Source organism: Vigna unguiculata, chromosome 8, assembly GCF_004118075.2.
Source record: "Vigna unguiculata cultivar IT97K-499-35 chromosome 8, ASM411807v1, whole genome shotgun sequence".
Classification (NCBI taxonomy): Eukaryota; Viridiplantae; Streptophyta; class Magnoliopsida; order Fabales; family Fabaceae; genus Vigna; species Vigna unguiculata.
Window position 1 is genome coordinate 33,744,745 of NC_040286.1, and position 14,080 is coordinate 33,758,824.

A 14,080-nucleotide genomic window follows, 5' to 3' on the forward strand; every position below is an offset into this window, starting at 1 on the left:
CATTTTTATTGCCATTTTCGTTATCCTTTCTTCTTCATGTGTTTTTTTTTTTTTGGTTAATTTTCCCTTTGTTTATAAATCAAAAGGCGTGCACGAATTTCTTAGGGTATCTTTGGAAATAGAAGGAAGAGTCTAGAAGCTCCGGCGTATGAACAAGTTGATAGCGATATTGTTCAAGTGGTGATATATTTTTTTTGGTGCCGATAATTTTAAAATGGGATGATATTTTTCTCGTGTTTAGTTTTGACGTAAAGAAGCTACTTGGCGTGATCGCGAAATACATAAAATATTCCATGTTGTAAATGTGGTTATAATTGTCTTTTAAAAGAGTTGAACTGAGATTTCATTATTTTCGGAAGAACTAACTCTTTTTACCACAGTTACATCTCAATAACAGTAAAAGTGTCCAAGGTAAACTCAAGTTAGTAGACACTATTTGAATTTTAAAAGTTAATTTTATATATACTACTATTAATAGAAACAAGAGATTCATTCTATATACACTTTTGTTTCCAATTTTAACATTTTTTTTAATTTAAATAATTATTCATAATAAAAAAAATATTTTTAGTTTCACTCTTTTAGTAATTTGTTTAAATTTAAATAATTAATAATAATCTAAAAACCATTTTAAAAATAAAAATATGACTTATAATAAATTGTAAAAGTTATTTAATTTTATAATCATTTTTTCATACAACTTATGCTATAATTTATTAATATTTTTATTTCTATAATTAAAATCATTTTTGTAAATTAATCAAAAAATTCTATAATAAAAGAAAAGTAAACACTAATATTTATGAAAGTAAAGTTATGTTAGAGATGACAAAACGAGTCAGTCTAACTCGTTTTGGGTTGGAAACTCGTAAAAAATGGATTGAATTAGGTTAGTCCGTTGCACATAAAAAATGAGTCAAAAGTTACAACTCACCTTATCGTTCTTTTTTTAATTTTTTAGCCTTTTTTATTTTATTAAAATTTTTTATTTTTAAAATTTATTTATTTATATACTTGTATTAAAACATATTTAATCCTATGAATATTTTTTAAGCTTTTAATTCATTAATTAATATTTTAAATTGTATAAATTAAAATAATTATTATATTTACATGTTAAATTAATTATTACAATGAATGATTATAATTTAATATGTAAGTGTTAATGAATTAAATTATAATAGTATTCATATTTATAATTTTACAAAAATATAATATAAAAACTTTAATATTTTAAATTATTTTTGTTTTAATTTTTTATTTTAAATAATAAAAAATAAAAAGGACTAATGAACTAGTTGCCTTTAACCCGTCAACTTAAAATGTTGGTCCACAGATCACGATCCATTTTGCCATCCTTAGTTTATGTCATACTTTTTTAGTTATTCTTTTATTTAAATATCTTATAAAGTTTTGAAACCTATAAAAGTTGTTTTATATGAATATAATTATAATTTTAGTTTCTTTAACTACGTACAATATACTTATACTTATGAGTTTAATATACTTGTGGTTTTTTCACTGTGTCGTTGCATGATTGTAATTTTGTTGTACATTATTTTATCCTTCTTTTTTTTTTATAAAACTCTTCATATATATTTTAAGGTTGATCATTATTAGAGATAAAGGGATAACACAGATTGGATCGAGCACAAATAATGTCTATTCATTATTTGACCCACAAAAAAATTATCAATTATCAATTATCCACAACTTAAATGATTAATATTTGGATAATGAAAATATGATATTGCAGCTACAAGTGAGAACTAAAAATATAGTTTGCTTGAAAAAAAAAAATATATCAATCTCGACCATAGACGTCAAATATTCTTATTGGACACTGGAATATCATGGGAAAGAGTTGTGAAAAGATAGTGAAATTTTCTTTGAACAAAATGAACTTATTGAAGATAAATTTTGATTGTAATAGCGAGATACTTTGTAGTTTTTTCTCTTACACTTAAAGTCAATGAATACTTTAAAATAATAAAAATGTAATAATAAAAGAAATTAAAACTTCTACTTATATTAAACATTATATTTGATTCAATTTCGATAGTCATACAATATTTTGCTAATTGAAACATTTCAAAAGTGAGTAAATACATTTCTAAAGTAATAATACTTGTATAGTAAATTCTAAAAATAACTTCAAGATATACAGATAAACCATTTGGTACAAAATGCAATATATATTTTTCAATTTATGTTCCGCTTGGTGGGATCATTCTGATCTTTTCTTAAGAAAAAGTATATGATTTTCAAGTTAACCAATAAAGAGAGAAAATAATATTTTTATACTATACTTGGATATGGAATTTTCGATTTTATAAAGATGTATTGTTTAGATAAAAAAGAGTTAAAAAAGTGAAAATTTTAAAATTTTTGTAAGAGTAATTGAATTATTTAAAACTAAATAATTTCACATTTTATTTAAAAGATAACAAATTACATACTCTCATATTTACGTGTCGTTGTATTCTCTCGTAAATATTTATTTATTTTATTTAAATTGTTAGAAATATTTTTATTGCTTGTTACTTGATTTTCACAGTTAATATCGAGAAGATTTGTTTCAGTGAATTTAAACTAGAATATTTTGATTGACTTAGCCGATGTTTATTAAAATAGTTACTATTTATATCATGAAACAGATTATATCTTTTGAAAAATATTAACTAGAAAAATTGATATGTGAACTTAAATAAAAATTTACCAACACCTACGTCACTCAATTCGCCCCACTCGCATCTTTGGGATTGGGGTCACAATCACGTTGGAGTTTGATTCTCCACCACACTACCTATCCCTTAGTAGAATCAAACCTCCAATTTATCAAATTAAATAAAAAAAAAAACTACAGTCTGCCCAATTGAAGAAAATTAAAAAAAAAATAAAATTGGGCTTTCCAGAAAGAAGCTTGTTGATATGTGGGCTTGGGCTCTTATTCCTCCGGCCTCCAATTGTCCTGTGTCGATAAAGGAAAGTGAGAAAGAATAGTGTTAACCAATAAGCATAAATAAGTTATTTCTTCATGCACCCCCTATACCTACACTCCTATAAAATTTTGTATTTCGAAATACAAAATAAAACAAAAAATTCATTCTTAATGGAATAATTCGAAATATAAATGTATCTCAGATTCTACACTCCAATCCATAATACAAATTTTATATTTCGATTTCTACATCCTAAAATATAAAATAAAATATGCATTTCAAATTGTAGATTCTAAAATAAAAAAATAATATTTCATATTGTATAATAAGAATGTAAAAATTTATGAAAGTGCAAATAGAAATTACCAGCATAATAATACTTTGAGATCCAATAAATTTGTACGTTTATCTTGTATTTATTATTTTACCCTTTATTCTTTCTTAATATAAAATTAATTTTTTTTAATAATTATATTACCCATAAAAATAGGTTTCAAATGTTTGGTAGAGCGTAAAAATATTATTTCTCTAATTTGAACTTATAGTTTCTATTCTTTGAAGAAAAAAAAAATACAAGAATGAGAGAATTAAGGCACATTCAATAGCTATTTGAACTAAAAACTTCTTTAACTCATTTTCAATCATACACACTTTTTACCTTTTCACTTACTTTCTCATTGTAAAATATATACAAAAATAATGATATTTTGACTACTAAATTTTGACAATTTTTTTATAATATAAAGTGACATCTTCTAAATGATTTTGAAATATTGAGAATGAAAAAATAAAAAAATAAAAATCACTTAAAAGATGTATCTAAAATAGTAAAATAGTAAGAAATAGTCGTAAAAAAAAAAATTCTGAATATATAAATCAAGAATCATGTTTGCATGAATATCAATCAGTTGGCAAAAACATTGTAAAGATGAGGAAGTAGAGAGAGAATTTACCTTTTATTTGTTGGTGGAAGAAGCTTTTTCATTCTTCATGATCATGTGGAATGATTTAGACTTATCTTCAGCAACCATTTCTCTGAGTATATCATCTTCAATCTTCTCAGCTTGCCACTGAGAAGGGTCTTCCACAAAGGCCTCACTGAAGATCATGCTTGACACCCACTCTTTCCAAGTGGTTCTTCTGTACTTATCTTCCTCCAATGAACCTGTCACCAAAAGCTGATACACATACACAACTTTCTGCTGACCAGGTCGAAAAGCCCTAGCAATGGCTTGCTTCGTTTTTGAAGGATTCCACTCTGAATCCAACATAATAACTCTTGAAGCTGCTGTCAAACTAATACCTTCAGCACAAGCTGTTATAGAAGCAAGAAGTATCTTTGCTACTCCACCAGCTTCCTCAAACTTATCCATTACTCTCCCTCTTTCAAACAGTTCTAATTCCCCAGTTAGCACCAACACTTCTTTTCCTCTCATCCACCCAAAGTACTTCTCAAAATATTCCACAAATAGCTTCACCGGTGCAATGTTGTGGCAAAATATCAGAACCTTCTCGTTTTTCACAACACGGTAGATAAGGCTCAACACAAATCTTACCTTGGACCCTATTTTCAGGTCAAATTTGCATTTTTCTAGCTCCATCAGTTGCTCAGAAGTGAAAAACTTCTCAGCACACACTGCTGTTTTCACCAGCCATGGATGTATCGAACCAAGAGTTATCATAAGTTCTAATTCCAGAGGGTAACCATTGCACTTGGCCATTTTCTTGTGTAGTTTAAGCAAAATCTCATGCTGTGTATCAGATGAATTCATTAACAATGTGTAAATTTGTAAACCTGGTAGACCGTCAGAGCTTCCTCCTTCATAAACATCTATGAATCCGTTTGTCACATTTCTCAACATCTTCAGACCCTGCTGCCTCTCCCTACCTTTATCAGAGTCAATTTTCTTAGCAATTTTGTCTAAGAAGAATTTTCTAGCTCGTGATTCTAATAAATGACTTGCCTTTTTTGCTACTTTTCCTTTCCTTCTGTATTTGGAGTCCAATGCTTTCAGTACTTCATGAATGAACTTTGGTCTTGCCAAGCACAAAGTGTTGAAGTATTCACAGAAATTGTTCTGAAACAATGTACCAGAAAGCAGTATTCTCAGTTTTGTTTGAACTTTCATCAGAACCTTTCTCAGCCTTGATTTAGTGCTTCTGGGGTTGTGCCCTTCGTCCAGAACCATGATCCCCGGGCTTTCCCTCAGCACTTTAGCCATGTATTTTCTGTGTGCAAACTTTGAATCCTCACGCATCAGTGTTAAAAATGAAGTATAACCCATTATCAGAACACTGGGGTGTGAGTGCCATTTTTGTATCTTCTCAAGGCAATCCAAAACATGCTTGACATCATCAGTGGGCTTGGGAACTCCAGGAAGAACAACCGGTGATTTCTGCTTGAAAACCCGGTATGTTCTACGTCCATGAATCAGATACACTGGTATAGGAATATCCCACTTGATAAATTCTTTGTACCAAGTATAGAGGGTTGTTTTTGGAGCAAGAACAAGAGGTCTCTTCCCTGGGAATAACTTCAAGTAGCTCACAAGAAAAGCAATGATGAGAAAAGTTTTTCCAGCACCAGGAGTATGAGATACCACACAGCCACCTATTTTTTTGGATGCTGCTTCCATCAGTGTTGGTTCCATGGACCCTGCAATGTTTTGCCAAAGAAACTCAAAGGCTTTCTTCTGATGAGCATGCAACTTTACTCTAAGTTCGGGAATCAATGCCCAAACGTTATCATTTTCTTGAGACACAGGTCCCTCAGGAGATTCTATGGTGGGGAAAAGATCCAAGTCATCATCCTCATCAACCTTTGTTCGTGAATCTTCTTCAGCACTGTGCTTCTCCTCTTGGTGCCATGAAGAATGTTGAATCTACCAATAACAAAAAGGTTATCAGCCACAGAATGGGAAAATAGACAAATCATCCAACCAAAATAGGTGAATGAGGTTAACATCAGCAACTAATTTACTCTTTCTAAAAAGCACACTTCTTTATACAAATTCCATGAATGCAAACATAGAAAATATCTTCCTAATTTGTTATGCATGAAAATGCAGAGGTAATAGCCTTTTAACAGCTTCAACCCTTTTGGAAAAGAAAGCTGGGTACTGCAATAGAAGAAAATTGCATACAAATTCACATCCAAGTTAAACATCACTTACAAATGGTGGAGTAATATATTTGATCTCAGTTTTCACAAAGCCACATCTATAGCAGTAAATTCCAATTTGTTCATTCATTCTGAACTCATGTGGACAGCCTTGGTTCGGTTTTTCCTCAGTTTCATTGATAATAGCAGCATTTGAATCCTGATTAAACAGTTGAAATGAATTAGTCTTAGGAAAACTAAAAGAAATAGGGGAAAGCAAAGTTCAAATGGTCACACACCTCTTCTAGATAGGAAGACGCCAATGACACTTCCAATTCTCTCCACAACATATCCATTTCAGATTCTTCTTCTGCATCTTCTTCATCAGGATTTTCTGTTTCTGTCTTTTGCCCAATGCTACTAGTTGTGTTGATTTCCTTCCACTGGTCAGTTATAGATGGTTCTTCTTGAGTAGATATTGTATTAATATTCTTTAAGTACGAATTTATGAGATCCTTGTAGGCAGCTGCATTTAAGGTTCTGTCTTTATAGTTGTACCTTTTTTCTTCTCCATGATCTCTACTTCTTGAATAAGATGCATGGAATTTTTTCTTTTGAGCTTCTTTATTGGATCTAATCCCTTCCCATTTATTTCCAAGATCCACTATATCATCTAAACCACTTAAATTCTTCCTCTTTGACTTGGGGACACCATAACTATAATGATATCTCAATGACAAATCATCAGCCTTTTCTACATCATCAGACTCTGCAGGATGGTTTTGAGTCTCAAAAGCTAACAAATTATCATCTTTCTTCTTTGATTTCTTGGGGGCACTAGTTAGATCATAATATTTGGAATAATGTTCAGGGGATTCATGACCATAACTTCTAGTAACCTTGTCATCTAAATCATCACAATGCTCAACAAGTAACGGATCAACTTGATCAGGAAGAGGAACAATAGCAAGCCGATTTTGATCTTCATTCTGATAATTTTCTCCTGACTTTATCTCCTGGTTAGTGTTCATTCTCCTCTTATACATCACAAGCTCCCGGCATGTGCTTGCCTTCTTTTCATGATTTTCATTAACCCCTTCTGGAGAGTTCTTCACCAAACCAAACAGACATGCCAGTGGTATATGCAGTTCTTCATCGTCCTGTTCTTTCCATGTGTCTATCTTCACTGGTGGTCTGTTTCTGAAAGAACCAACATCAATCTCGGAAGATACATTAACACTACCAATGTAACGCTCTGGTTGTACATTCCTACGCTTAGAACGCCGCAAGCCCTCAACATTATAAGGTAGTAGTAACAGCTGATCTTCATGGCATTCATGTACGTTATCAATCTGCTTAGTTATAACTGTAGGAACTTGAGAAACAAAGGGTACTAACACGCCACTTTCTGTTTTGAAATTCACAACATCAATGTAAGAATCTTGATTCAATGAAGTGCTATCAGTATCTCTTCCCAAAATTTGATACACTAGCTTTTCTTCTAGACATCTTACGCAAAATGAAATCCTCTTTACAACTGAGGTGACAACTAACCATGAAAGATCACATAGCACTTTGCCCAAAAGTAATTTAGTGTGTGATATCATGGAACAGTCCTCTGATGATGCCCACCGGTAGTGCTGATCTTCACAGTAAATGTTGTCAAGTTTCTGGAGAATGGATATTTGTTTGAGTCCAATTACTTTAATCTCCTTGCTAAGAGTTCTTAGCTCTGCACCAAGTGAACCTTGATGAACATAGAAATTGACATAAAACTGACAGGAGCACTCAGAGTCATGTGGTTTTCTTTGTACAGAGCTTATTTTAGCATCAATCCAAACCTGTAGTTCAAGAAAGAAAGAAAATGCAACTCATACTTGCCATTTTGGAAACTAAATAAAATTCTCAAATTAAACACATGCAGTAACAACAACAATAATAAACACATGCAAGGTCATGTTGCAAGAAAAGAAAATAATCAAGAAAAAGGAATCAGCCACAGTGACTATCTAATAAAGTGATCTAACTGTTGCTTCTGTGATACCATGAAATTTAATTGATTTTTCTTTATCCACAGTTTCCCCAAATACATACAGATAAACAGTTATATTGCATTGTTGTAAACTCCTAATAGATGTCTAGAAGATTCTGACAAAACTTTCATGATTTATGTAACTCTATTACCTCAGATTAAAGAGGTAAAATGCATAAAATTCAGAGGACAATGAACACTTACAGGGTCAACAACTGTTGCATCTGAATCATTAGATCGTTGAGGGGTAGAGAGCACACATATATCAATTCCAGGACGCAGAAAACGGGAACAATCAGATAAAGTAGCCTTTCTAGACCTTATCCGAATGTCTGACAAGGGTCCTTTCTCCATTGGCATATAATGATTATCAACAAAATGAATATACATGGTTCCTGCCTCAATCTTTATGAACTCCACAGCTTGCCATGATCCAGAGGAAACTGCTTCAAAAGCTGCTTACACAAAACAAATTGAAAATTGATTTTAATTTTTTGTCAAGGAATGTAAAACTGAGAAAATAGTACACAATATCCAGGTCACACTGAAACTTGGTCAATCAAGTTTAAATTTGTTTGGTAAATTAAAATTCACTTTATCTTTGATCAAGAAATTATAACTGTTCCATATTCAATATGTTCACTGTATTTTTTTCTGTGTTGTCCTGCACAGTAGCAAGATCAACAGAACCAAGAAAATAAGAAGAAAGGCTTACGGTGAGAGTTGAATGGATGCTTGATTTGATCTAATCGTCTTTTTCTGTTCACCATGATTGTGACAGCCAACAACAGCCAACAACCTAATGTTGTTAACTTCTGCACCAATACTAGGAACACAAACTTTCACTTATAAACCTTCATTTCATATCTGTTTACAGAATAAACAAGTTAATCATTGACAAACAAATGAAAATGATTCATATGCATTATGCCATTGTACATATTGTACATATCTTTCATAAGTACAAAGAAAAAAATTTCATTTTTCTAATGGTATTGTAGCCCTTCAGTAAATAAGACAAATTGAAGAAGGAGAAGAAAATGCAGTGTCTATAAATATGTACAAACATAGTTACCAAGAGAAGTGCAAGAAGACAGGCTAAAACTCGGTTAAACCCTGTCATGTTTTTTCTCCTCCTTAAAACCAACTCCCCAACAAGGATAAAACACTTTTGTGTAAAAATGATACTATGTTGGTTTGAAGAAGTAGAGACATTAGACATGTGAGAGTTCTTAAGCTTCAGCAGGGAATTATATACTGAAATGACAAATAAAAACATCATTATCTGTGATACCCACTTGTGCATACACAGAAATGGCATGGGTGTTCTGCCCCTCCAAAGACAAAGCGAAAGATGTTATCTTGTTTTGCAACAAAAAAAAAAATGATTGCTTCTGATAAGCAAGTCTAAAAGTATCCAAATATTGAGCAGATTAAGATCATGATCAACACAACATAGACTTCAAATTGACTTGAAAAAACGAATGTAACCATGTCGTCACGGGCATTTAGATTTTCTGGGGAAGGCAGAGAAAGCACAGTGAGAAAAATCTATCCTTACCAAAGGAGAAAAGCTGGTTCTGAAAAGAATCTAAACACAGTTTCAAGCATAACTGAGGAGAGAGAGAAAAAAGAAAAAACAGAGAAGAGAGAGAGAAGACTGAAGTGAAATTGAGGCCGGCAATATCTAGGTATATAAAACAACAAATTCTGATGTGAAATATTTTCAACAAATGTCTTTTTTTTAATTTTTAATATATTTTCATTTTGATTCAATTTAAGTGAATAAATTTATTGTATATAATAAATACTAATCAAATAATGTTAAAAGAATTAAATGTCCATTAAAAAGCTTATTTATTTATTATTTATGATAAGAGTACTTTGCTTAACTTACTAAGATATTTTTCTATTTTAATTTGTATATTGTATAATGAAGTATATTTCTCTATAAATAATTAATTGCATTAACTGTGAATCACTATTTTGTGTGTATTAAGATGATTTATTAAAAGAGTTCATTGCAAGTATGAATTGAGTATTTACATATTAAATAGATGGAATGAAATTCATAATCATGACAACCAAAATTATTCAATTGTAATTAATAATTTCATGTTTCATTTAATTATTTAATTATAAGTTACACTTGGGAGATTTGTAATTAAATAAATTGTTTAAATTTTGTATTTACTCTTTTGAATAATTGTTATATTTATATGAAGTATATATTTTTTGAGATTTTTGCTAATAGTTTTAGTGTATCTCAATATTCAATAAATATTTGTACTATTTTAAAAATATTTAACTGATATATTGTTTAAAGAGACAATAAATATTTTTATTCACATTAGTAAAATGTTGATATTTTTTAAGATTTCATGATTTTTATTAATATTATGTTTTTATGATCAAAATATTTTAAAATAATCACAACTTTAAAATTCATGAATACTTTTAAGATGAAAAATTAATTTTATTGAAAAAATAATTATTAAAATTATTTAATAAGTATACAAGATATATGTATGTGAATCTGTTCATGTGTGTGCAGCATAATTTAAGAAAAAAAAAGAAATAAAACTATTATAAGAAATAAATTTATATTTTTTTTGGAAGACATATACTTAAAAATGAAGATGTAAAATTATTTGTAATAAATTAACTTATATTTTTAATAATGAAGTAATTGATAATAAAGTGAACTCTTTTTATAAAGAAAAAAAATTAGAAAAGATCATGCATTTATATGGAAAGAAAAAATTGAAATATTTTTCAAAATATCAAATGGATATTTTTATACCAAAAAAAATAAAAATAAGATCAATTTTAAAATCTCTTATTTATAACAATATACATTTTTTTTTGTCTCCACATCCCATTATTCCAGTATTATTCTTAATTTTTAAAAATTATTTATTTTATTTTATAAATATTTTATCTTTAAACTCTTATTTTAACAATTTTTTCTATTTTTAACAATCATTTTCTAAAAATTATATATATATATATATATTAGATTTTTCTAAATTTATATTTGACAACTATTTTATGAAAATAATAAAAATATATGAACACATAGGTGTAATAATGTATGTGTTTTTGCTAATATTAAATAAATACTTTGACTGATTACATATTTATTATAGACAGAAAAAGTTATCACATTAATTTGTTTCTAAACAGGAAGAAATGATTAATAAGCATGAAATTTATATCGGAAATATAACGGTCAAACTAAGAAAACAGAGGTTTCTTTAAAAAAGAAAAACAAAAACAGTTACTTGTAGTAAATTAGTATTATTTAGGATAATAATGTTTTAATTCATTTTTTTAATTCACTTTTAATTTATTTATTATTTTAATTATTATTAAGTCATTTATTTTATTTTTTTATAATGGTATAATATGATAATCTAACTATAATTAGAATGATGAAATAAAAGTAGATAAAAAAATCAAAATATCCTACTATTTATTAAGCAAATACCTAATTCTATAATTTTGTTTTGTATAAAAAAATGCAATTAACATATGTAGTAGTAAAAATGACATTTGAGGAAGTGAAATAAAGAGTGAAAATGGGTGTTTTTTTTACTCTGAATGGAAGGTAATGATGGTGCTGAAATAGAGTAGTTGAGCATAAAGTGTGTACAGAGGAGAGTAAAGTAACGCGTGAAAAGGTGTGAGCCGTGAAGTTAAATAACAGCGCAGCAGCGGAGAAATCTATGAAAAAAAGGAACACGAAAGCCTTGAACTTCGCAGAGTAGCATGAGAGAGAACGCTGTTTATTCGCGGTTAAGGGCGGGCAGAAAAGGTATCTAGTACCAACATTTGTTAGTCGTCGGAACCAAACAAATTACACTCAAAAACCTGACATGTAAGAAACTATTTTCATACACTCAATGCATGTCACACATGTCGATGTTTCTCGTTTATTTCCAACAATAATTTAAAAGGTAATAAATACTTGTATTAATGTGCAACGGTACCTTCTTTTGAAATAATATGACTTGGATTAGTAGATCTATAATTCAGGTTTAAATATATTATTATCTTTTAACTGTCAACAAATATGAAATTAGTTCATTTTAAAATTTTAGATTAATTTTAATATTTTATACTTGTTTTGCTTTTTTTTATCATTAATGTGTTTGTTTAAAATGATTTGAGAGACTCAATAGATGAATTTCAACGAGGAGAGAAATGTGAGATTATATGTAAATATGAGGTTATTTGGTTTTAAGAGATAGAAATGTTAAAGTAAAGAGATTTGAAGGTAAAATAGTTCCTAAGACTTGGTAGGATGACAATGTGGCCTGGCCCGGTCCATTTAGGCCCGTCCCGCACAACGTGGGCTGGCCCGTCCCGTCCCGCACACTTTGTACGGGCTATAAATATTGGCTCGTTCCGTCCCGCACACTTTGTGCGGGCAGCAAACACTGGCCCGTCCCGCCCCGTACTTGGCTTGCGGGCTGGCCTGCTTTTTTTTATATATTTTTTTAATTTTTATGATAAAATTTTCAATGTTTAAAAATTGAGAAACTTTAAGAAGTTCACAAAATTAAGTAAAGACTTTGGAGAGTTTGATGATAAATTAATAATTCAACATTTTTATCATAATTCATATTCATACTATGACATACACAATGTATTATTTAAATTTTAGCATATTAAAAAAATACATAATACTTGTCTTTTCCAGTTATACAAGGATTTGAAACATTAATGCAAGAGTCCATAAAAAAAATAATTAATATACACAAGTACAAGTCTTTTTTTTAATTTTTATGCAAGCTTGCGGACTGGCCCACGTGGGTCGCGAGCTTATGCAGGCATGCGGGCTCACTATCCTGGCCCGTCCCGTGTTTTTCGCGGGCCTGCTGGCCGGCCCAACGGGCCTGACCCTGATTGCCACCCCTATTAACAAGTGTGATACATGAATAAAAAAGTCTTAGTAGATAAAATTATTATATTACAATTTTATCTTCATAGTTAAAATAATATAACTAAATGTAGTTATTATTATTATTATTATAACAATTATAGTTATTATTATTATTATTATTATTTATTTTTCATGTTTTTTTAATTTCATAATTAACGGTAGTACTTTTACATTATCATTGTTATTATTATCACTAAAATAATTATTATTAACAATAAAATTTATATTATTATGATTACTATTATTAATAATAAAATTTATTAGTTATTAATAAATTTATATTATTATTACTGTTAATTGTTATTATTAGTTATTAAAATTAATTATTAAAAATTATTATTATTATTGTATGAAAAATAGTTAAACTTTATGTTTATACTAATTTAATTTATAACTTGTAAATATTGAAATATTTAATATATTTTATAATTTAAATGCGTAAATGATATTATAATAACAAAATGGACCGATACTTAAATGTGGGTAAATTGGTAAACTAATATGTGATGATATGATTTTTTCTGCAAATTTTTTCTACTATGAGGAGATGAATTTCATTCTCTCTCTTCTAAATTCATCCTCACAATTTTTTGCAAATCCCTTAAAACAAACTAAAGATATTTTCTCTTTTCTTTCCTTTTGAATAAATATATCCTTGGAAACAAAGATAACTTATGTTGTATTCGGACGAAAGAGTGGATTGGAAATAGTGAAAATAAGTAGATTTGAGAAGAAAGAGAAGATGATTCGATTAAGAGAAATATTATGAGAAATAAAAGAAGTTGAGATAAAAGTTTATGGAAATAGGTGAATGATGTAATAGATTTAATAAATTAAAAAAATATTTTAATAGATAAAATGTAAGATTTATTATTATTAAATTTATATTATTGTTATTATTTATATTTATTATTATTATTTATAATACATTTTGTATTATTTAATTTATTATTTATTATTTGTTTTTAATAAATTAAATTTATTTTTAATAGTTATTAATTTATTTTTTAATATTTTAACAAAAGCATGCTTCCCTACAAATCATTGCACGAGAGAAG

At 28.8% G+C, this 14,080-nt stretch overlaps 1 protein-coding gene across 2 annotated transcripts; it reads right to left on the reverse strand.

Moving 5' to 3' along the window:
* Positions 1-2,675: 2,675 nt before the first annotated feature.
* On the reverse strand, positions 2,676-9,727 carry LOC114195273 (SNF2 domain-containing protein CLASSY 2-like). Of its 2 annotated transcripts, none has more exons than XM_028085685.1 (7): positions 9,636-9,727; positions 8,790-8,941; positions 8,279-8,529; positions 6,342-7,883; positions 6,116-6,262; positions 3,896-5,824; positions 2,676-2,971 (listed from the first exon to the last, which is right to left on the reverse strand). In XM_028085685.1, the coding sequence occupies exons 2-6, from the start codon at positions 8,842-8,844 to the stop codon at positions 3,899-3,901; spliced, it is 3,921 nt and encodes a 1,306-aa protein (XP_027941486.1). In that variant the 5' UTR covers positions 8,845-8,941; positions 9,636-9,727; the 3' UTR covers positions 2,676-2,971; positions 3,896-3,898. The 2 variants fall into 2 exon arrangements, with proteins under 2 accessions (XP_027941486.1, XP_027941487.1); XM_028085686.1 differs by lacking the exon at positions 9,636-9,727 and adding an exon at positions 9,373-9,618.
* Positions 9,728-14,080: the final 4,353 nt, after the last annotated feature.

Excerpts from the sequence above, each read along its gene's own strand:
- LOC114195273 (XM_028085685.1), bottom strand. The coding sequence starts at position 8,844 with ATGGTGAACAGAAAAAGACGATTAGATCAAATCAAGCATCCATTCAAC. Across the intron at positions 8,530-8,789 it reads GCATCCATTCAACTCTCACC|CTTTTGAAGCAGTTTCCTCT; the intron begins GTAAGCCTTTCT and ends TTGTGTAAGCAG. Across the intron at positions 7,884-8,278 it reads ATGCAACAGTTGTTGACCCT|GTTTGGATTGATGCTAAAAT; the intron begins GTAAGTGTTCAT and ends CTTGAACTACAG.